The sequence below is a fragment of the Taudactylus pleione genome, unplaced genomic scaffold (genome assembly GCF_031769625.1).
Source record: "Taudactylus pleione unplaced genomic scaffold, aTauple2 ptg000017l, whole genome shotgun sequence".
In the NCBI taxonomy this organism is placed as follows: domain Eukaryota; kingdom Metazoa; phylum Chordata; class Amphibia; order Anura; family Myobatrachidae; genus Taudactylus; species Taudactylus pleione.
This window is the reverse complement of record NW_028284419.1, coordinates 9,963,504-9,984,912: the sequence shown is the minus strand read 5'-3', so window position 1 is coordinate 9,984,912 and position 21,409 is coordinate 9,963,504. Positions and strand designations below refer to the sequence as shown.

Sequence of the window (21,409 nt, the reverse complement as noted above, 5' to 3'; positions counted from 1 at the left end):
CACTTCTATGGATCATAACAGTAGTGGGCACGGCATGCCAATATTCAACCACTATTGGGTCCATAAAGACCCACACATGCATTTGTCATGGTACGTTGGTAACCTATGGTGGGCAATGTGCACGTTGCGTTCCTGTGTGGGCTACTACTCGCTGTTCCTGGGTGGCGGCTTGGCAGCGTGCATGTGTGACAGGAGAGAATACATGTGTGGTGGCGTGTTAATGTATTTCTGTAGCGTCGGTGGGCTTGTCAGTGAGGGATTTTCATATTATTGAAGCTCAGCAGCCTATGCACTGTGCACATTGGGTTCAAAATATATGAGGTATACACACACACGTCTGTTTCATGATAAAAAAAAAAAGTTTTAGCAAAGACAATATATGAACGTCTTGGATGGAAGTATCCAGGATAATTAAACAGAACTGGAATCACAAAAAAAAAAAAAAGGAACATTTCTCAGATAATGACGACAACGCTATATTGGGGTAAATGCTACCTTCATCTTCATCATATATTTCTGGCCGTTCCGAGTGGTACTGGGAGTCAACTATTTCTTCATACTCCTCCACCATGCTGGTACCGAAAACCCTGAGAGACATGAAACGTTAGGAGTAGTTGATGGGTCCACCTTCACTTTTGTGATACGCTTGGAGATTATTATTAGGTACATTGATGGTGTAAGGTCATTCACACTTTCAGGACACCTAGTGCCCTCTACTACAGTCACGGTCAGCTACATAACAAAGGTCATTTAGTATGTTGCAAGCATAGAACTTAAAAACTACAGAAGAAGAAAATACTTATCCAGAAAAAGCCACAAGCATTCTGGAAACTAGCTTCTATGCAAATATCACACATATGCAACGTGTAAGGCAAACATTTCACAACTCGAGATAAACACTGTTCCAAGGGAATATAAAAAAAAACATCAACAGGCTGCATTCAGAATGTGAAGATTTTTGATCTGTCATTGTGAAACCTCTACATCTACAGATGTGTCCACATACACTACTGCTGCAGTCATGCCAAATAACCCCCTCTTGGCGCTGCAGGTCCTGTGCAACTTGTTTTCACCAAGCGTTTTTTTCATGTAAAAAATGTGTCACTCTCGCAATGCGAAGCAACCAAGACACACTGGGAGACACACTGCACTGACTAATTTGATAAACACTTGTACATGTCTGCAACTGACACTGAATCTGTATGAAGTGCTACAATGCAGCTTTTACCCAGCCAAGTTTCGTATAGACTAAGGGCCGAATTCAATTAGCTGCGAAAAGTGCCGTCTGGCGAAAAGTGGAATGAATTGGTCTCATTAGCCTGTTTTGCCACAATGTTTTCTCCATGCGCATCCCTGCATTTTGCCCTATTCAATTGTAAAATAGGCAAAAACGCGGATAGGCGAATGTTTTACAAAACAAAACTAGTGTAAAGGACATCATTTTTGGGGGAAATCAGTCTGTACCCCATAAAAAGCTTCAGTGACCCTGGGAATCAATATAGAATAGTAGTAGCCCTAATAAAAGTACTTAGTGCAAAGGGCTGTTATATGATTATTTCCATGTATGTGGAAAAGTTATAGAAGACAATGTTTTTTCAGAAAAATAAAGTACCGTAGTTAAATTTGGGGTAGATGAAAAGGAGTACTAGTATATTTTGAGGTTGCTAAAATGCTAATTTAAAATAACGAAAACAAAAATACCAGGCCCCCCAATTTTTACCCATTTTCCAACACTCTTTACATTTTCACCCCAGGGTGTTTTTTTGACTGATTGGACCCCCCACCTAATGACTAAAGGGTTCTGGATCAATTCCCCACATTTGCACACCAAAATAGCGATTTTGCGCTTCCAATTCTCCTGCCTATTTGTGGAGAAACTTTTTCGCCTATTTTTCCATGTAAAGTTTTCACGTAGTCGAAAATATCCTGTAATTGAATACGGAGAAAAGTAGAAAACAGGCGGAAATCGCAAATCGGCTAAAACTTCCTCCAAATGACACTTTTCGCTGCTAATTGAATCCGGCCCTAAGTTGCAAGTGCTGCATTTGAAATTAATCAGTGCAGTCTCCTGGTGCGTCTTACTCGCATCACATTGCAACTAAGATGCATTTCTGAGCAAAAAAGAGGCTTGGTGCAAGCATTGTTGCACAGGACATGAAGACTCAGTCATGCCAGGCGTCTGTCACATGGCATATTGTGGCTAGGTGTATAAGGACACATCTGTACATTTGTGACTGTTACAGGTTCCCTTAATACTAATTGATGTATTCGATTATGGTTAAGGACTATAAGCTATTGGATCTGCACTTGAAATGTACACTTGCTAGGACATTTCCAGGTTAAAAGCACATAAAGACCACCAATATCTCAAGATATGTAAAATACATCTTAAAGCTAAAAAAAAAGTGCTCACTTAAAAACAAAACTAACCCAACAAACATCAATATAAGTACATTATGGTTACTAAAACAAATGAAAACCCCTTTCAGCTTGATGTGTACAGATGTGTCCTCATACATCTAGTCTGAATATGCCTAGGGGCGCACGATGACTGACGTGAGCTGCCAGTTCCCCTGCAACTCTGCATGCACCAAGCGTCTTTTCCGCAATGAGATGTACTAGGACACTCCAGGAGACTGTGCCGATTAATTTGATAGGCAACACTTTTATATCTGTGTGTGACAGAGTCTGTAACTGAAGCACAACGAAACTTGGTGTGGAAAAAAAAGGTGCAGCTCCAGCATTGCAACACTTTGTATACAGATTCAGAGACTATAGATTGCATAACACACATGCATTTTCATATGCCATTTGCACTTGTTTTATTGATGGAAACACAATGCCAGTGGGTAAGGTGCCCAGTTCACAACTAAACCACTCAAACTAATACACAAAGTGACAGCCCTCTAATGCAGGGATGGGGAACCTCCTGCCTGGGGGCCATATAAAGCCCTCAGAATCATTTGGTCTGGCCCTCAGAGCTTTTTTCTGCTAGCCTCATCTGGCTAGCAGGGTGCCTAGAATGGTAACCTACAGCCAGAATCTATGCAGCAGTGCCGCCTGGGGCGTCCTTTGGGCGCTTCAGATTGTCACAGCGTTGCTCTTACAGCTCCCTGGAGCATCCTCGGGATAATCTGGGCATTGCTGTAATCACCGGCAATTGTGGCCCTGCCAGCGTGTGATGTCACACAGAGGGGTGTGGCCTACACTGGGCTCGCGAATAATGTTATATATATCAAAATGGCCCTTGGCAGGAAAAAAGGTTCCCCACCCCTGTTCTAATTGTATTCATTCTTTCTACATCTCCTTCCACATCTTCATAGAAAACATGCAGATTTCCTAATGCAGTGATCTAGAGCTTAAACATGTAGCCACATATGCAACCAGGATTGTTCTGCACAAAGCTTCTAAAGAATAGGCTGAGGAGGTTACAGACACCAACACTGACATATCAAAATTTGTCATTTCAAAATCATTTTATTTTTTTTAAGAAAGGGTTCACTTTCTCTTATTTTATTAATTTATAACCCCTAGGTTCACCATTACTACATTCCACTTATGTAACCTGACCAGTTAATCTAATGCTGTGGATTACACATACATATAACCAGGGTTTTGCAGGGCATGTCTGGTAATAATTGGGCCTCTCGGGAGCACAATAGGTACAATATAGTGCCAAAAATAAAGAAAAAATGCTAAAAAGTAATTTTTTTGGATCTTTCTAAATCTGCAATACAGATTTATCAATGTAAACATTAAAAAGACACTGTCCCTTTAGAATAATAACAGTATCCAAAACACGAAAAATAAGCTACACTTATAAAGTGTGGTCATTTTTTATACTGCTAGCAGGGTCGTCACTATCTTTCACCTGTGAGCTGCTTATACTTTCCCAATGAGCAATGATACCGCTGTAAGAAGTTTAAAAAAATCCACTATTACCAAAAATGTGGGGTCTGCCGGACCAGAGGAGCTCAAGTGAGGTTTTCTTGTTTACTTGAACACAACACTTATGATAATCATCTAAGGATTTCCACATTACCTTATGAGACTTAATGGGCAAAAATGTTCGGATCCAAAATGAGAGATCAGTTCCACCTAAAGAATACAGGAAGTCAATTCAAAAGGCAAACTTGTTATAAAGCAAGGCATCATTATGCTTACGGAATTGCACCTACAAGCAAATGTGAATGTACTCTAGTGAGATCTGAAAGCACCTCTCGCCATGCATTCATTAGCTGTACAGAAAACATTCAGAGATTGTTGCTAACCTTTATGTATTTGATGAACATCTGAAGCAACAAGGAAAAAGAAAAAACAAGCGTCAGTACAGAAACAAGATCCATGCAACGAGCCATATCTAAAGAATCAGCATTTAAATAAGGATTATTAAAGAAACATTAGGCAGATACAATTATAAAGTTGTAGTATTTTGCATACATTAGTTAAGCTTTCACCTAAAGTATTTAGGTTATGAATAAAATAAGCTTTTTTTAAAAGAGATGTGGAAAATAAGTACATTATTGCATAACCAAATTTTGCTTGTGTGTGCTGCTTTTTAAAAAAAAAAAAAAAAAAAAAGCAGCAAGTGGAAGGCTTTCAATTGTTTTTCCCAGGGTATTACAATAGCGAGAGGAGAAATGTTTGCAAATACTTAGTAAAGCTACACAGCGATAAAAGGACTTATATCCTGTTAACATTGGTGTGGTGCAAACAAATAAGCACAAGTAACCACATTTTCTTCTGTGCAAGCAATTCCTGTATACTACAGCACAACAATAAGAAAGCCTTATTTTTTTTATTCTTTTTTTTTTTTGCAATTATTTTTTCTTTTCTCCCCCAAGTAGAATGCAATATTTCTTTTGACAAGCTTCTGAAAGTCGAGTTCAGCTACTCTATTCTGACATCATCTGTCATATATACACCACTACCTCGCTTTAGTATACTATATCTCCCCCATAATGGGTCATCTCAACTGGGCATTGCCTATAGTAGCCAGGGTAACCTATTTACAGCGACCACATTGGCTGCCGCAAGTGGTACCTTCATGAGCAGAGTAAATTATCCTTGGAAATGATGATCTGAAATAACTTTTTATTTTGGTAACTTTTGGCCAGTTTAAAGCACTGGTGGGGAAAATATTCTCATATGTGAGAGTCAGTGGTTCCTATGTTTGGTTTTGTGGCACTGGATTTCTGTCCCAATGTCATTGCTAAAATAATAGATACATCTTATGCTGGGCATACACAGCCAGATAAAATGTCTGTCAGACCGACAGACATTTTATATGACCGGCTGCCAGCCGCAGATGTCGCCGGCATACACTGTGAGAGAAATCTCAGTGTATAGCCCGACATCTGCGCTCCGCCCCCGGGGGAGGAGACATTTCCCTGTTCCTTCCGTAGGAAGGAACACAGGAAATGTTTGTCAGTCGGCCGCGCTGGGCATACACTGCCCGATGCGGCCGTCAGTTACCGGGTAAATATCGCATCGGACGGGCATGCTGGACAATCCTGCATGCCCGACCGAGCAATATTTAACCCTCGGTCGCCCGCGCACACGCTACAATTATCGAGGCGATCCGCCGATATCAGGCGGATCTCCCCGATAATTGTATCGTGTATGGCCAGCATTATTAATGTTAGAAATTCATTGGTGCTGTGATATGACTAGCAGCACTCATGATTCTAAGGGTTAGGATGACAGAGGTGACGTTAAACACACAGCCTTACAGGAGTCTATGACGTACAGGTATCTATGTCTGTAAATGCACTAGCACTGCTCAAGTTTAGCCTCAAGAATACAAATCAAGAAGTGTAGAGATCTGCTTGGGGATACAGGAGTCGCCCAACAGAAGTGACAGATAAGAGAAGCGCATATTTCCATAGTACACGCCATCTTTTCAGAGCCTAATTTAGGATTCTTGGTGAGTTAAGCTTCATTAAAACGGTGCCACGATTTTTCCTTATCTAGGGGTAAAGCTTTTTTTTGTGCGTCAGGATAATGGTTTTAGTGGAGAGAACAGAATGCAAAAGAACGCTCATCAAGTGAGCTGTTAGAGAATGGTGTGTCAGGTTTCTTAGGGTTAGGGAAGGCACATTGCTATTTATTAAGCTCTACCTTACTTTGTGTAACAGCTGCATAGGCCATTTAGGAGTTTCCCAGATTCCTTACTGGAGAGTAAGGACCCCTGGTGGGTAGGAGAATAGGACCCTGTGAATACCTGTGCTACTCTGCTAGTGTCGGGGATCTTTGTGCCAAAAATGTGCCTAAGTCGCAACACCATGTGACTAGAATACACCAGCAGACTTGGTAGATTAATTTGATATTCAACACTTTTATATCTGTGGGCACCAGAGTCTGTATATGAAGCTACGGAGCATGGAATGAAAAAAGCTGTGGCCGCTACATTGTAGCACTTCATATACAGATTCAGAGACTCAGACGTAAACAGATATACAAGTGCCGCATATCAAATTAACCTGCAGTCTGCTGGTGTGTGCTAGTTCCATCATATTGTGACTTAAAGACACATTTTTGCCAAAAAAAAAGCCGTCCAGCACTAGCAGAGTCTCACAGGACCTACCACGCCAAGAGGGGCTTTTTGGCACGACTGCAGCAAAGATGTGCAAGAACAAACCTGTAAATGTAGTATCGTAATTCAACCAGAGGGAAAGGAAAAAAATATATATCATTGTGTTAACCTAATGATGACGACTCTGCTGTAACCAATCTTACATGGGCTCAGTTACACCCCTTTTCCACCAAAATTCCGGGTCTGACCCGGAGTTGGAACAGGGTTCCTATCCGGATCAGACCCGGAATTTAGCCGGCGCTGACTCGGGATATTCCCGAGTCGGAGCCGCTCATACCGCAGTCGGGTCTGCATAGACCCGGCTTTTCCGGCATAAAAGTGGACGCTTGGAGATGACGTTATCTCCAAGCACCACTGAAGTCGGACCAATCGGCCAGCTTGCGGCGCACTGCAGGTCATCGTGACCCGGAATGCGCCGTACATACAGCAGGGTTTCACAGGTTACTCCCATGTTAAGCCCTGCTATTTACCTGGGTTGGATTGCCAGGTCACTCGACCCGGCTATCCAACCCTCACCTTTTTTACACCAAGGAGCTGCCCGGGTTAACCCTGCAATAACACGGGTTTTAGCTCCGGTGTAAAAGGGTTATTACTAACAGAGAGAAGTGTCAGAGTAGGTAATAAAGGACAGACAATGGATGCTGGCTCACCTGCCTATGGATAAGTAAAGTTTGAGGTCTATGGCTTATAGAGCATACGAGTAAGGTAGCTGCATATTGTGAAAAGCAAAAAGGAGCCTTGGCTCATACCTCACATAATGACAGGTGCTACAATACACAATCGTAACTAGACATTGCATGGGAGTCTGGTAAATGAATCAGATGATTACTACATGCAAGCTGAGCAAAGACTAAGAATGAGATTTAGGTGCACTTCATACATACATTCAGCATTGTGTCATCAAAATATCTGCCCAGGCTTAAATGCTTGCACATTGCCCTTGCTGTTCCCACCCTCTAATTTAAACAGAAGAAAAAATTGCACAGAGGACAAAGTTCGCACGTTTAACTGAAATTATGTTAATATATAATTTGCGGTCTATTAAACTGCAAATGATTGTTTTTTACAAAAAGATGTGACTCTTTATTAGAAAATATATACAGTATGCTTTACTACTGTATAACTGTTTTATTCTTGTCTGTAGTATGTTGCAGGTTTTCCAGACTAAAAATCATAATTTACATTGTAGAACAACATTTTGTGCTACTGAATCATAAAATATAGTTCTCTGCAATCACAGAAACACATCAGATGTTGGGGCCTTGGGCCAATCTGGCCACCCGTTTTGCTATATTTGGTGAGCTTGACATCTGACTAGTCATACTAGTGTCAGAAAAGAATAGGGGGGGGGGGGATGGGAAACAAATATATAGCTTTAAACTGGTAGTCAAGAAATGAATAAAATATTCTCCCCCACCCTTCCGAACAGCCTATTTAACGGGGGCATACAATTAGTAAAGAAAACACAAAAATAATAGTGAAGTTACCTCAGCGCACACACACTCACATCCCCAAAAACAAAATTAAAAAATAACTGGAGTTTTCCCAAAGCTACTTTCACTGGAACCAGATGTTTTGGTTAAACAAGGCCAATAAAGAGCTCCACCAACTCTATGGCCACTATTCCCATCAGTACATTTGGTGTCAGTGTGGAGCCATACTAAGAATAAAACTGTATAACCACTGTGAAATATGGCATTGGATTGCTGATGTTGTGGTGCAGTTGTTGCCACTGGCCCTAAGTCCCTTGTATGATTCAACGACATCATGAACTCTAATATTATAAAGTATATTCTGACACAAAATATGGTTGCCTGTGCCAGAAAGCTGTCACTTGGACACACAGTAGGTGACCTACCAGTAAAATAATGGCCACAGACATACCTCGATTTATACACATACTGTATCTGAGATTCCAGACTAAACCACAAAGAAAATGTATGTTTGATTACAAAAGGGCATAGACTAAAAAGGGAGATATATTGAAAAAAATTCTGCATTGAGGAATGATCAAAGACCCCTTAATGTGCTTTTCAATCTATTAAAAATGATAGAAAAAGGTCATATGTAGCGGAGGAGATTCTACATAGTTCAAGATATCCAATAACTTGGTAACCTGTTTTTCAAGAAATATAGGGGGCGATTCAATTCAGGGCAATGCTGAATAGCCCTGGGAAGGAGTTCCCAGAGCATTTAATTCACCGCCCTTTTACCCCGAATAAAGGATTTATTTTTGTACCCTCCTGACGGTGCGAGCAGAAATCCGACTAAAGTGCAGGGTGTGATGCTATTTTCCGGCTTAGTGCGGCGCTAACATCCTAGCGGCCGGCACTTTAGTCGGAGAATGCTAGTTAGCGCAACCTAGCACCCAGCTTTAGGCATGCTAACCGTCAATCTCTGACTTAAGTGGTTTTAGTCGGACCTAACAGCGCAGTGAATTAAATGGTTCTGGGAACTCCTTTCCGGGACTATTCAGCATTGTGATGGATTGAATCGCCCCGACAGTGTTACTCATCTATAAGTGATTGTAGTGAAACAAGTGTATTTAAATAAAAACACTGTAGTATTCCTATTATTTGGCCAAGACATGAAGCACTTCATCAGTGTTACTTTAGACAAAGATTTTTGTTCATATTTACTTAAAGTGCCAATAACTGTGGCAGCTATTATCAGTGACCGGGAGTATAGTATCAAGCATCAACTCAAATGATAAAGAAACCTTTTGTGAAGGTTTCAAATAACATACCAAGCTTATATTTATTCATATGCATTTTATAACAGTACTGCAGCTGTAGAATGTGCTGTAAGGCGTCTATGTGAAAACTAATACAATACAAAATACTACAACTTTATCAGTTGGATACATGTCAGCAACACAGAGTAAGTATTAGAAAGCAAGTCACCAGTTTTGTAAAGAAAAAGATTATAGAGAAAGAAAAGATAGAAGGATAAAGAATTAGCCTTTGCTGATCGTTTATGAAATATATGCCATCCTGCAAACCATCGAAAGCTCAGGCATAATTAACCAGAAAATAAATGATAGCAACACCTCTGCAATCTTTTCATGACTTACACAAAAACAAATATACAAAACAGACATTACTGTACACTACACATGGCAGGTACTGTGCTGTACACCCCTTGAAAGTTGCAGGATTTCATGTGAATGTGTTAAAATGTATCCTGGCCCCAAGCTATAGAGGAAGAATCCAGTCACGCTATACTTTATTGGGATATCAAAAATGTCTGTTGGTTAAAACGCTCATAGAACACCTTTACGTGTGTGTATTGATGTGGAAGAAAAATAGAGGTTCAGGGGTGTTGATCAAGGGATAGGAAGACCGCCATTAATAGGAAGTTGTGAATAACAATCCTAACTATGAAGCACGTTATTTCTCTCCAGTTTTTATTACATGGATTACCTTTGTTTTTACAAGGACACATGAATTTGGACCATTCACACTGGATATATTTTAAAGGCTCATACACACTGTATGATTTTTATGAACGATAACGTTGAATGATACATTGTTCAAATCGTCCAGTGTGTATGAACTTGACGAACGACGCGCGCTCCTGCGGGTCGTTATAGATATCCCTGGTTGTATTCAGTACATGCAGCTCAATCTGGGGAGACAGTTAACGATGCCATGCTGCCGAATGCAGAACGGTCCTGCTACTCCCCCTCCCCGCCACCATTCGTTGTTGTGGCATCGGCAAGTGTGTATGCACCCCCGTCGGGTCAGTCACTGACTAGGTCGCTCCGTACACACATCGCCCAGTGTGTACGGGCCTTTAGTCAGAGCAAATACAAGTATTAAACATCAGTTCTACAATATACACTATATTTCACCTGTATCCTACACCAGTGATTCCCCAAGTCTCTCTTCAAAGCCCCCCAACAGTCCAGGTTTTAAGTATATCAATGCTTAAGCACATGTGACTCAATTAGCACCTTGGTCAGTTAAATTATACCATATGTGCAGAAGCATGGATATTCATAAAACCTGGTCTGTTAGGGTGTCTTGAGGACAAAAGTTTGGGAAACACTGTCCTATACACCTTTTTAGAAGAAATATAAAGAATACACATATACATAATTGCTATGGTCAGAAACCATCTAATAAGAGTTTGGTATATTGATGTAGGCTATGTGATATGGCTATGTGATATCCTGTATACATAATCATACAAGTGATGAGATCACTACAGAATAGGAGAGATGAGTGAGTTTAGCAGTCTCTCCTGGTCTAAGAGCACATGAGGGAGTACAGTTTATATTTTAGAATGAAAAAAAAAAGAAGCTCTGATGTTACCTTAACTATTACAGAGGTTCTCAAAAACTCTCACACAGGTCACATTTTCCAGGTCACCCAGCAGATGCACAGGTGTAGTCATTACTCACTGACACATATTAAAACATCCATGGGTGGAGCTAATTATTTCACTTGTGATTCTCTGAGGAGACCTGGAAAACATGCACTGTCCTGAGGACAGAGTTTGAGAACCTGTGAACTATTATATACCAAGGTGCATTAAGGTAACTTTTTTTTATATGCAGCGGTTCGTTTTAATAAAACTATTTAAAAGGATTTGAATGTTTTCCAACATCCTCCAAAGACGCTAACATTTCAGCCAGTCTCTTTGCAAAACAGATATGGGGGTGCCAAAACAAGTGCAATATGTCTTGGTGGTATTACAAAGCCAAAGGAGCCAGTCTCACCTTGACATATTTTGCATACATCTGTTCATCAAGAGGAAAACTTTGGACAGTTCTTTCATCTCTTGCATGGAAAGTGCCCAGTTTTACCCACTTGTTTGTGGGGTACCTGCAATACAGAGACAGGACAAATTAGCTTTTCTCCTAAGTAACACATATTAAATGTGAATATTCCTAACTTACATTTCTTTCTACCTTGTAAACTGAGATTTGAACAGAAATATTAAAAGACAAAAAAGGAAATCGAACAGTACTAAAATGACACATTGCTTTTTTTTTATAAGCTTCCTATGTGAAACATGCAGCACTAATTGTAGAAACATCTGCTGACCTGTTACTTCTTGTTCCTAAAAAAAATTATTCTAAATTCAGCAACCAACTCAAGTTGCTCGCATGTAGAGTTCATAACCTAGCACAAATGTAAAAAATGATTTGCACCTGTCACTAATAGAAACCAGAAAGTCCCTCGGAGTGGACGAGAAGAGCTCGTAGTTTGCAATGTCAAGCTGCTTCACTTGGATGGGTTCACAGAGTTCAATAACAAACCTGGAAAGAAAAAGATATTCCATAAGAGAACATGTGTAATGTCATCTATTACAGCACTGCATATAAGTTAGAGGACATGTGCAATAAAATGGAGGAGAACAGGCCACTCGCCGTGTATCATATCCATCAGTGTCTCTCAACTCCAGTCCTCAGGGAACACTATTCGTGCATGTTTTCCATATCTCCATGCTGGAGCACAGGTGTATTCATTACTGACTGACATTTTAATAAGATCCACAGGTTTTTCTAATTATTTCACTTGTGAATCTGTGAGGAGACCTGAAAAACATGCATATTTGAATTTCCTGAGGACTGAGGTTGAGAAACACTGTCCCTCATTCAGAGGCGGTCGCTAGAAGTGATCGCTCTCTCTGAATGAGGGCGGCCCCTTCATTTTTTTAGTGCGGCCTCCTGGTCGCTAGCTAAGCTGTGGGTTACCACCCACAGCTTAGCGACTGACCAGGGTGATGGTCAAGACCATCGCGACCATCGGGGCTTGCGACGAGACACTAAGGTTGGGTTTCGGCAACCGCAAGCCCCAGGGAGCTTCCTGCTCTGATCGAGCAGGAAACTCCCCACTGACATCACTGTTTATTTCAGTGCGGCCGCCCACAAAACGGCAAGCGTTCCGTCAGGAACGCCTCCGTTTGCAAAAAGCCTACAAAACGGGCCGAGCTGTCGATCAACATCGACAGCCGGCCCTTTTATAGTGAGCTCCGGAGCGAGAGTTTCTCTCTCGCTCCGGGGCTTGCGCACGCGCAGTGCGCCCGCTGCGCAGGACCAAAACATTGAGCCGGTTGCGAGCGCTCAGCACTTGCGACCGACTCTGAATGAGGTCCACTGTTATTAGCACTGCATATTACCATGACAGAGGTTACTAAACTCTGCCATTACATCCATGTTTTAAGGATATCCATACTTGAGTCCAGATGGTTAAATCAAATTGACTGAGGTACTAATTAAGTCACCTGTGCTCAAGCATGGCTATCCTTAAAACCTGGACCTACTGTCAGTTTGGGAACCTCTTCCATATGACAAGCAGCATTGAGATAAACTCATATTCCCTAGTCTGTGTTGGAATCAAACATACAATCTTCCAGATTAGATTCTATGTACACAGGTTTATTGCTAAACATTTCTATTCAGAATGCTTGTATCACTAAACTAGACTAAAGCCATGCCAAAAACAAAACAACACTTCTCACATCAGCTAGTTATACATAGTAAGTAACTCACCAGATTTTTGTGCTACAAGGATTTAACATGTACAGGTCCATGTTTTCTATAAGTATGGCAGATGTGCTCTAAAAAATTAAAGAGAAAAAAAATATACGCATTGCAAAACATCCCACATGCATTAATTGTTCTGTAACTGAAATATCTAGCATACACTTTATATAAAAATATCACTAACATCCATGTAATTTATTATGGCAAAGCAGATTCTCCGTTATGTGATGCACCTACTCTTGTACAGATTTATGCAGCTCACAACATCCACCATACAAGTAATAAAACAAATAATCCAGCAGAAAGTAGTGTGTGCACTACGGCAATATGTAGCACTTTGCGCAGCAGTTCTTCTAAACTTCCCCCTCACCTATTATTGCTCATTTTAATGATGGATAAACAAGCAGACATGGAGGCTAAAGGTGGGAACACACCTGACAAATATATCTGCAGATGATGGTCGTTCATACACACTGAACGGCCATCATCTGAGGGTCCCGGCAACCAGGGGGCATGTCGGGGGCATGTTCCGGCGGGTGGGGGGCGTGTTCCCGCCCCCTCCTCACGGCTGCCGCTGTGTGTACGGACGATCTGCAGACCGCCCGTATACACCTGCCGATGGACAGATATTTCTGCAGACCGGCCGTACACACCTGCCGATGGACAGATCTGTCCATCGCCTGTGTAGCAGATATATTGGCCGTTCAATTGATCAGCCAATATATTTTGTGTGCGTCGGCCAGTGTGTACCAGCGATGTGTCTGAACATGGTCGTTCACAGACATATCGTGTCAGCTCTGCTGCACAGCCGATGCAAATAGATCTGAAGATATAGTGGGGCATTGTGCTGTGCATACGGGCGGTCAGCCGACTGCCCGTAAACTTGCTGCAGACACGGGGCACAACACGGCCCCTAGCCAACAGGACCCAGATGACAGATGTTTGTTCAGTGTGTATGAACAACCGTCATCTACAGATCACTCAATCTGCAGATTGAGGTGTGTACCCAGCTTTAGACCAATAGATAAATGGAGGCAGATCTACAATTATTGTAAACAACTATTGTGGTGCAACTTCAATCTCACCAAGAACAGATAGATGGTCTCCCCTTCCCCTACTACCAAATATGTAGAGTTCATGAAAATTCATATGAAGTATTCCACGTTTCTTGTCATAGCATAGCTGACAGAAAACCATTAATTCATTACTACTTGCACCCCATGCCTACACCCACCAATAGAAAGCAGGTACAGGAGAACATAAGATCATGTTTTGGAGTTAGAAGGGACAGTTTATGGGGAGGAACTGAATGTTTGGAATAGTCTGGGAAGGTGTGACAGCACATATCTATAAGATCTGCCCTACAGCTATTGCTGCAGCTAGTTAACTACAGTAGCTAGATGTGATTATTCTGGTATTATCAAAAGTAGTATATGTTAATGTCTTTAATACATTGTTAAATAGTAAAACTAAAACATTGTACTGGTTGTTCTTTAAAAAGGTGGCGAGAAATGTTGCTTAAATTTACAAACTGTCCTTTTGTAGGTGTGATATAATGGAAGAAAAGCCTCTTACTTTCTATGGATATAATATTTTACTATATGTGCTAGTATATAGTATTTATTCTGGCTTGGCCACAAGAGTATATGACCTCTCTCCCCCCTTAAAATGATTTGCTTTTGGAGGATGAAGTACTGATGGAGGGGCAGATTACAGGGTTGTATACAGGTAGTGTAACAATAGAGTCGTGCTTAGTACTGTTTTGCCTGTCCCATTTTGTTTATTAGCTTGGTACATGTAGCAGAACTCCCAGCAAAACCATATGCATGTATTCTCATTTCAATTAAGATGAACATTGCTCTCACCTTGGCTTCAGGATTAGCAGACAGTATCTTCGCCCCACACTCGACAGAAGCATAATTGTTTCTATTCTTTTGGACCTTTACAGTGTGCTGCACCCCATTGACAGAAGGGTGCATTGACTGACCTAGAAAACAGAAGTAGAACTGTTGAATGATTATACAAATCTCTTCCTCACATTAGGACACGCTATAGATGGAACACTTTCTTCAGCAACTCTATAAACACTTGCTCCTCATGTGATACAGGATCATGTCTAAATGTCACCTTGTAAGTAGTGTAGACACTGCGTTTACTAAAAGACAGATTACCCCTTCAGGGGCCATGCACTAGTCATCTGACTATCATTCAACCACAGAATGTCTTTTGTTATTTAATATCTACATGAAAGTATCTCAGTAACAAGGCCAAGTAATAGTCTGCTTGTGTAACCTTTTCATAAGCCAAGTAAAAAGTGAAAAAAAACTATACTTTCAGCAGAATCACGAGTCACCTGTAAAGTGTTACATTTACAAAAAGTGTGCATCACTCTACATAAAAAGAAACCTCTAAAATAAACTTTAGGAGATTAAGCGGGTCTGTATCATCAAGATTAGGTTCTGCTTTAATATAGGAGTGAAAACTTTGGAATCTAATAATATTTAGCTCTACAGAAACACCTTTTCAACTAAATGTACACAATAAAACCCAATTCATATGCATATACACACTGTAGAGTACAGGGGCCATGATAGCTAGTTTTATCAACACTACAAAGATTGTCAGGGTCAATTTTAAGGCCCACAGAAACCACACAAACAGAAGACTGCTCATAAATACTGTAGGTGAGGGAACTCCAAATGTGACAACTAAGGCAGACTGAGGGGTGTATATTATAGTACAAATTGCAGAGACATGATGTTGTGTTGCTATAACTTCATGTAGTAAAACTACACAATTTCAAATATCTCACGTCTGCTGAATAATTCTCTCACTAAACTGGAAAAGTTTTCCACATTTAAAAACATGCTTTGTACCTGGGCAGAGCTTGTTCAGTGCAAGCATTTTCTAATTCATAAGGTCCATTCATGTATATGGTTACAACCCACAAGCTCTACAGAGTTTAAACTACAAAGTAGCGCTCAGACTAGGACAATGGGCCCAATTCAGAGTTGAATGCAAATCTGCTGCTATGCAAAAATATGCAAATGTCGCAGGCGCTGGGAGATGTATAGAGACGCCCGGCTGCAGCTTTGCAAATCCAAGCATCTACATAAAATGTTGCAGCATCAGTGTACAAAGACGCAGCATCAGTCGCAGCTCATTTGATTGTTGCAGTCCTGAGTCAGTCTGTCTATGGTCCCGCAGAATGGCCGTGGGAACGGAGATGGTGGAGCCAAATTTCTTTCATACAGGATCACAAACGCAGTATGTGACATGCCCCCAAAATGATCGAGACATGCCGCCACTCCTCATTACCTCCCACAAACGCTCCCTGTCAATCATGCTGTGAGAAAAAAGTAGCTGCGAGGGAGTACAGTAATGTACATTGACGCATGCTTGGTGCGACTTAGACGCATGTGCAGATTGTCAATGTGTTCGCAGTTGAGCGATAATTAGCAGAGTACAACTCTGAATCAGGCCCAATGATACCGGCTAATTTAGCAGCCTGTGGCTTTTTTAGTCTTATGAAGAAACTCTTATTAATAAAGCCGAGGACAAGGAATGCAGTCTGGCCTCTAGCAATGGTCTTCAGTGATCAAGTGATAGGTTGTACAAAACAGAAAAGGGCACTTTCAACTTTATTTTATTAGAACAAAATCAGATTTTGAAGGTTATTGCTTTGTCATTACATATTAATGCATTTTAAGTGAATAACAGGAGCACGGCAACTTCCGGGCCATGTCGGTTTTTAACGAGTATATTTATATATGTGGTTTTATTGATAGATTTATTTAAGAGGCCCATATTCATGACCCAAAGCAAAGAGCATAGATTCTTACATAATACTAGTCATGAGAATGCGGACTACCAATTCATAAAGAGTAAGAGACCAAACGACTCCCATAACACTGAATAGCTATACAGCAACATTCCAATGAGCTTTCCTTTACATATTTTTCAGTCTCGACTATCCTGCAACATTCTAAAGATCTGAAATTCTATCCAGCTACTGGGAATGTATCAACAGACGACAGACACACACTGAGTGCATAGTGTAACGGAGACAAGTTGCCTGGCTGCTCAGCCTGTGGATGGGACACATCCCACATACATTTACTTTTCATTATCCTTAAACAGAAATCATAAACTAGAAAAACTTATTTGGTTAAATGTAACCATTAAAAGGACCAATGAAATGGATAAAAAGTGAAAATGAATAATGTACTGCTTTTGGGAAGTACGCCATAATCCAACGTTCTGCCCTATTTGTCATTTAAACATATCAATTGCTGATACCAGGGTGTTTCCTGTGCACCATGCAGCTAGCACAGATTAAAGTACAGCGGTTTTGACTAGCAGTTGTATACATGCATTGGAGAATAGTAACAGCCATATACAGACAATAGGCCTAACCGACTGTAGTTCAAGATCAACATTGCTGCACCATGTTAATACACAACAAACAAGATACACAGACAGACAGCAACATGTGATAAATAGCTATTACCAGGTGTATTAAAAACAGTCCATTATATATTTGTCATGGGATGTAGTCGGCATCCCGGCGTGCGGAATGCCGACAGTCAGAAGACCGGAACCGAAATCCCGACAGGTGGAGATCCCGGCACCAGAATCACGAAGGTAAGTATCGGGGTGTTAAGGGGAGGTTAGGGTTCGGCACCTGGGAGGGAAGGGTAGTATAGGGGTTAGATAAATACTTACCGCTGTTCTCTATGGGTGTCGAGATTCCGGCTGTCGGTATTCTAACCAGCGGCATCCAGATAGCCGGGATTTCATACCCAACCCATTTGTCATGCAGAAACCATGGAAAGGTGTTTACAGGACAGTGATTTCCTAGAGGGATTAACTTACTTTTTTCTTTCTCTACTTCCATGACTTGTTTCTTCCATTCATCAAAGGTTGGAATGTCAACGGGGTCCTTTGTGTTCCCAGGGACAGAGGGGTCACCTCCAATCGCCTCCTTGTTGTTGGTCACCTGTAAGTTTTATACTCCTTATAAACTGGTATAGCAATGTATTTTATAATATATTTGTGATTACAAACAGTGAGACCTGCACTATAGGTGCTAGTAATGGTTGAAAGAAATGTCTTATTTAATGCATTTAGCTAAAGGATGAAACTCTAGTTTGCATTAGAAGTATTTCTTACATGAATACACAGGATGGATGTCTGAACTTGCTTTCAAATTAGAAGAGAGATTGAAACCAGTTTAACAGGAGCCTCGATCAGTCATTGTGTTTTCCTCAACCTTCTGGTCAGGTCATTGCAGCCTACAAGGTCAGCACTTAAGCCTATTAAAACTCTCAGTGCTGCTTTCAGTAGTCACCTTATCGGCAACATTTCTGTAGAACACTGATGGTATGTGGGATTGTGATCTGCTCTCCCGGGTGTCTGTGGGTAACTCCCCAAACTCAAGAGTCTCTTGGATTTTCTGGAAAGTATGCATCAACACCATACAGATTGCTTCATTGAAAAAGAGAACATTGGAGCACTGCAAATGCCAAACTTACTGCTTGTTCTAACTCTTCTGAAGCATTGAGGGGTAGTTTCTGTTTTGCTGCTTCTGTCTCTGGGGCTGAGACCTCGGCATCCAATTCAGATGAGGTCACCTTTTTCTTGTTGTGTGGAACGGAGATGTTTTCAACATGTTCATTCACAAAACTAAAGGGGAATCGTTAAAAGGAAAAATATATACAAAGATATTTGGCTGCAAACTGTAAATCATGCACTTCTCTGACAGGCACAGCAGATGCATATTTCATACAGGTGCAGAAAGCATTGACAGCACGCAACATGAGAACATCCTTGAAATTGAAATATTTTACATGCTCTTTAAACAATTAATTGGATGTTATCTTATTTTATGTATGGAATTAAAACTTGTTGATGTTGGCATAAATGAAACAGCAGCAAAAAAAGAAATACAACTGCTCGACAAACTTAACCTTGACATGATACAGCTAGAACAGAACACGGAAAGCTTATCACATGGTTACTATGGGCTAAACAAATTTGTATTACTTGCACCGTTTTTATTATACTGGCCACAGATATGCAATTAACAACCTGTCCTAAGCGGCAAATTACCAGTTATGTCATTAATTTTGCCACATGTATGGAGTGTTGAACAAGCGGATTGTGTGAGGTCAGATCAATGCAGTTAGAAGACATGATTTACCGGCTTGTCCAATTAAATAATACAAAAAATAAAAAATGATCGTTCGCAATCAGATTTAGATCAGGAGTGATAAATATTATGGCCCCATATACAGAGCAATGTCTCTGCAATTTAGCGGAGCATGAGCAAATGGCGCAAGTACAAAATTTGATAATAGGATCAAAGAAACTGAAAACTAGTTTAAAATATGAAATCTGAGATCTAAGAATGGGTGCAATTATCCTCAAAGCCTGGCACTTGTATGTAGATATATTTCATGCATGCACAATATGCAGATTTGCAGATGCAAAAGAGAAATGCAAGCAGAGCAGGTGAGCGACCGAATGCTGCGTGGCCTTAGTAGCAGAGGAAGAGTTACCTTTCTCCGGTTTCTCTCTTTTGCAGTGATTTTGCTTTAACAAGCGCAACCTACTTCAATACTCACCTTGCTGATGGATTGATAAAGGAAGGTTCCCTCTGAGGCTCAACCTCTACTGACCCCCCCATGTCGCAGTCAGGTTCTGACTGCTCAACTTCACTAGAGCTGACTAGAGGGAGAGCGGCACTGGATGCTTCTACCACACTGAAGGGAGAGAAATAACATCCTTTTTACACTGGGGGAGTTTGAGAAATCTTACCATGTAACAACTATAAATGGACAACAAAGGGAGCAGACAGAGGGACAGCAGCAGAATACGGTGCACCAAATATTTTAGATTTTATTACATGTAATGTTATCAAGAGCCTGAAATTGAGTATTTGTCCATAACCCAACACAGAAGCAGTTTAAAGAGAAAGTGCAGTTAATGGGAAATTTCATCATTTGACCACTATTTTATCGGATAGCTGCATTACTACTGACGAAAAGAGGTTTCCTATAGAGAACATGGTAATTAAGAATGAGAAACTACATTATATAAATATAAATTAAGCTACACAAAAGCCAGACTATCAAAATACACTGCACATCTGCAACTAAAAAAGTGCCCAATTAGGGTGAGCATATTGCCTACACACAGGGCTGAGCCAATAGCAATAAGAATGCAGTTTTCCCAACCAGCTGCCAAAGAATGGATACTACAGGCTGCATCATCCAGTAAGTCCCTAATGTGTGTAGGCAACAGGTACACTTTATAATGCCAATGGAAATAAAGGGTAAAATAAACCGTCACTTATTTATATTCCAATGCTTGCACCAAGGAAAGCATAATATGGGATATGAATATTGTAATTGCTAAATCCTCGTTTTAGGTGGTTCTTCACACAAAGGTATCTCCCACACTCTCCACATGATTTTACCTGGCAACTCAAACACTGAGCTCAAACAATATTCAGATACTGGAAAATACTCTGCTCCTAGCATGGTTCTGTTTGTTGGAGAACCCAGCACTAAGCACGTGGTCTTCTAGTGTAGCAGGGGAGCCAAAGAACAGCACAGACATTGTTCCTTTCAAATCACTGCTAGCTCAGAGCTAATGAAACGTTAATGGAATCATGGGAGCTTGTGAGGACCTGAAAGAACCCACCAGCGATATTCTGCTTTGGCACATAACCATGCATACACCACAAGTGAAGCCCGGATGTTAATCAATGAAGCTTGCAGTAAAGCTGCTCAAAAGCCAAGTATCAGATGGGACCTATTAATGTTATGTTGTAGTTCAAACTGAACTGCAGTTAACAAAATTATAAATGTGCTGCAGCATCCAAAAATTAATGTGTTACCTATTCAATACGTGCAGGCATATCAGAAGCTTCACCATATGGAAGGACTGTATGTTTTTTGAGAATAACTACCTTTCCTTAAAATAGAGAAAAGGAATTCAAGAAGAGCAATACAGCTTAAAAAAAACTAATGAAAACAATTTCTATTGACTATTGCATTTAGGGAAACGTAGCGTTTGCATCTAAATGGGGTTTACATACACTATCCGCAGACTATTCACACATTAGAGCAGAACAAACCTACTTTAAAAAAACCAAAGAAGAAAAAAATAAATAAACTAATAAGATAACCAGAAGAATAACAGACACTGAATAGGTACTAGGGAAAGTAATGTACTTAGTGATTCCGCTAGCCTTTTTAGCCTGTTCTTTCAAAGGAGACCTATAGATACAATTTTAATATACAATTTATATT

General features: G+C 40.6%; 1 protein-coding gene across 4 annotated transcripts in view; it reads right to left on the bottom strand.

The window, feature by feature from the left end:
• The window catches only part of SUCO (SUN domain containing ossification factor), a 113,197-nt gene that overhangs the window by 30,233 nt on the left and 61,555 nt on the right, over nucleotides 1–21,409 (bottom strand). For 2 of the 4 annotated variants that reach the window (XM_088482183.1, XM_088482185.1), the window contains exons 5-14: nucleotides 19,718–19,855; nucleotides 18,626–18,776; nucleotides 17,967–18,090; nucleotides 14,957–15,078; nucleotides 13,098–13,165; nucleotides 11,754–11,861; nucleotides 11,319–11,424; nucleotides 4,272–4,292; nucleotides 4,043–4,098; nucleotides 496–587 (exon numbers count right to left, since the gene is read on the bottom strand). In XM_088482183.1, the coding sequence (XP_088338309.1) occupies nucleotides 496–587; nucleotides 4,043–4,098; nucleotides 4,272–4,292; nucleotides 11,319–11,424; nucleotides 11,754–11,861; nucleotides 13,098–13,165; nucleotides 14,957–15,078; nucleotides 17,967–18,090; nucleotides 18,626–18,776; nucleotides 19,718–19,855 (986 nt within the window). The remainder of the gene's footprint in view (nucleotides 1–495; nucleotides 588–4,042; nucleotides 4,099–4,271; nucleotides 4,293–11,318; nucleotides 11,425–11,753; nucleotides 11,862–13,097; nucleotides 13,166–14,956; nucleotides 15,079–17,966; nucleotides 18,091–18,625; nucleotides 18,777–19,717; nucleotides 19,856–21,409) is intronic. The other 2 variants (XM_088482184.1, XM_088482186.1) reach the window with 2 other exon arrangements.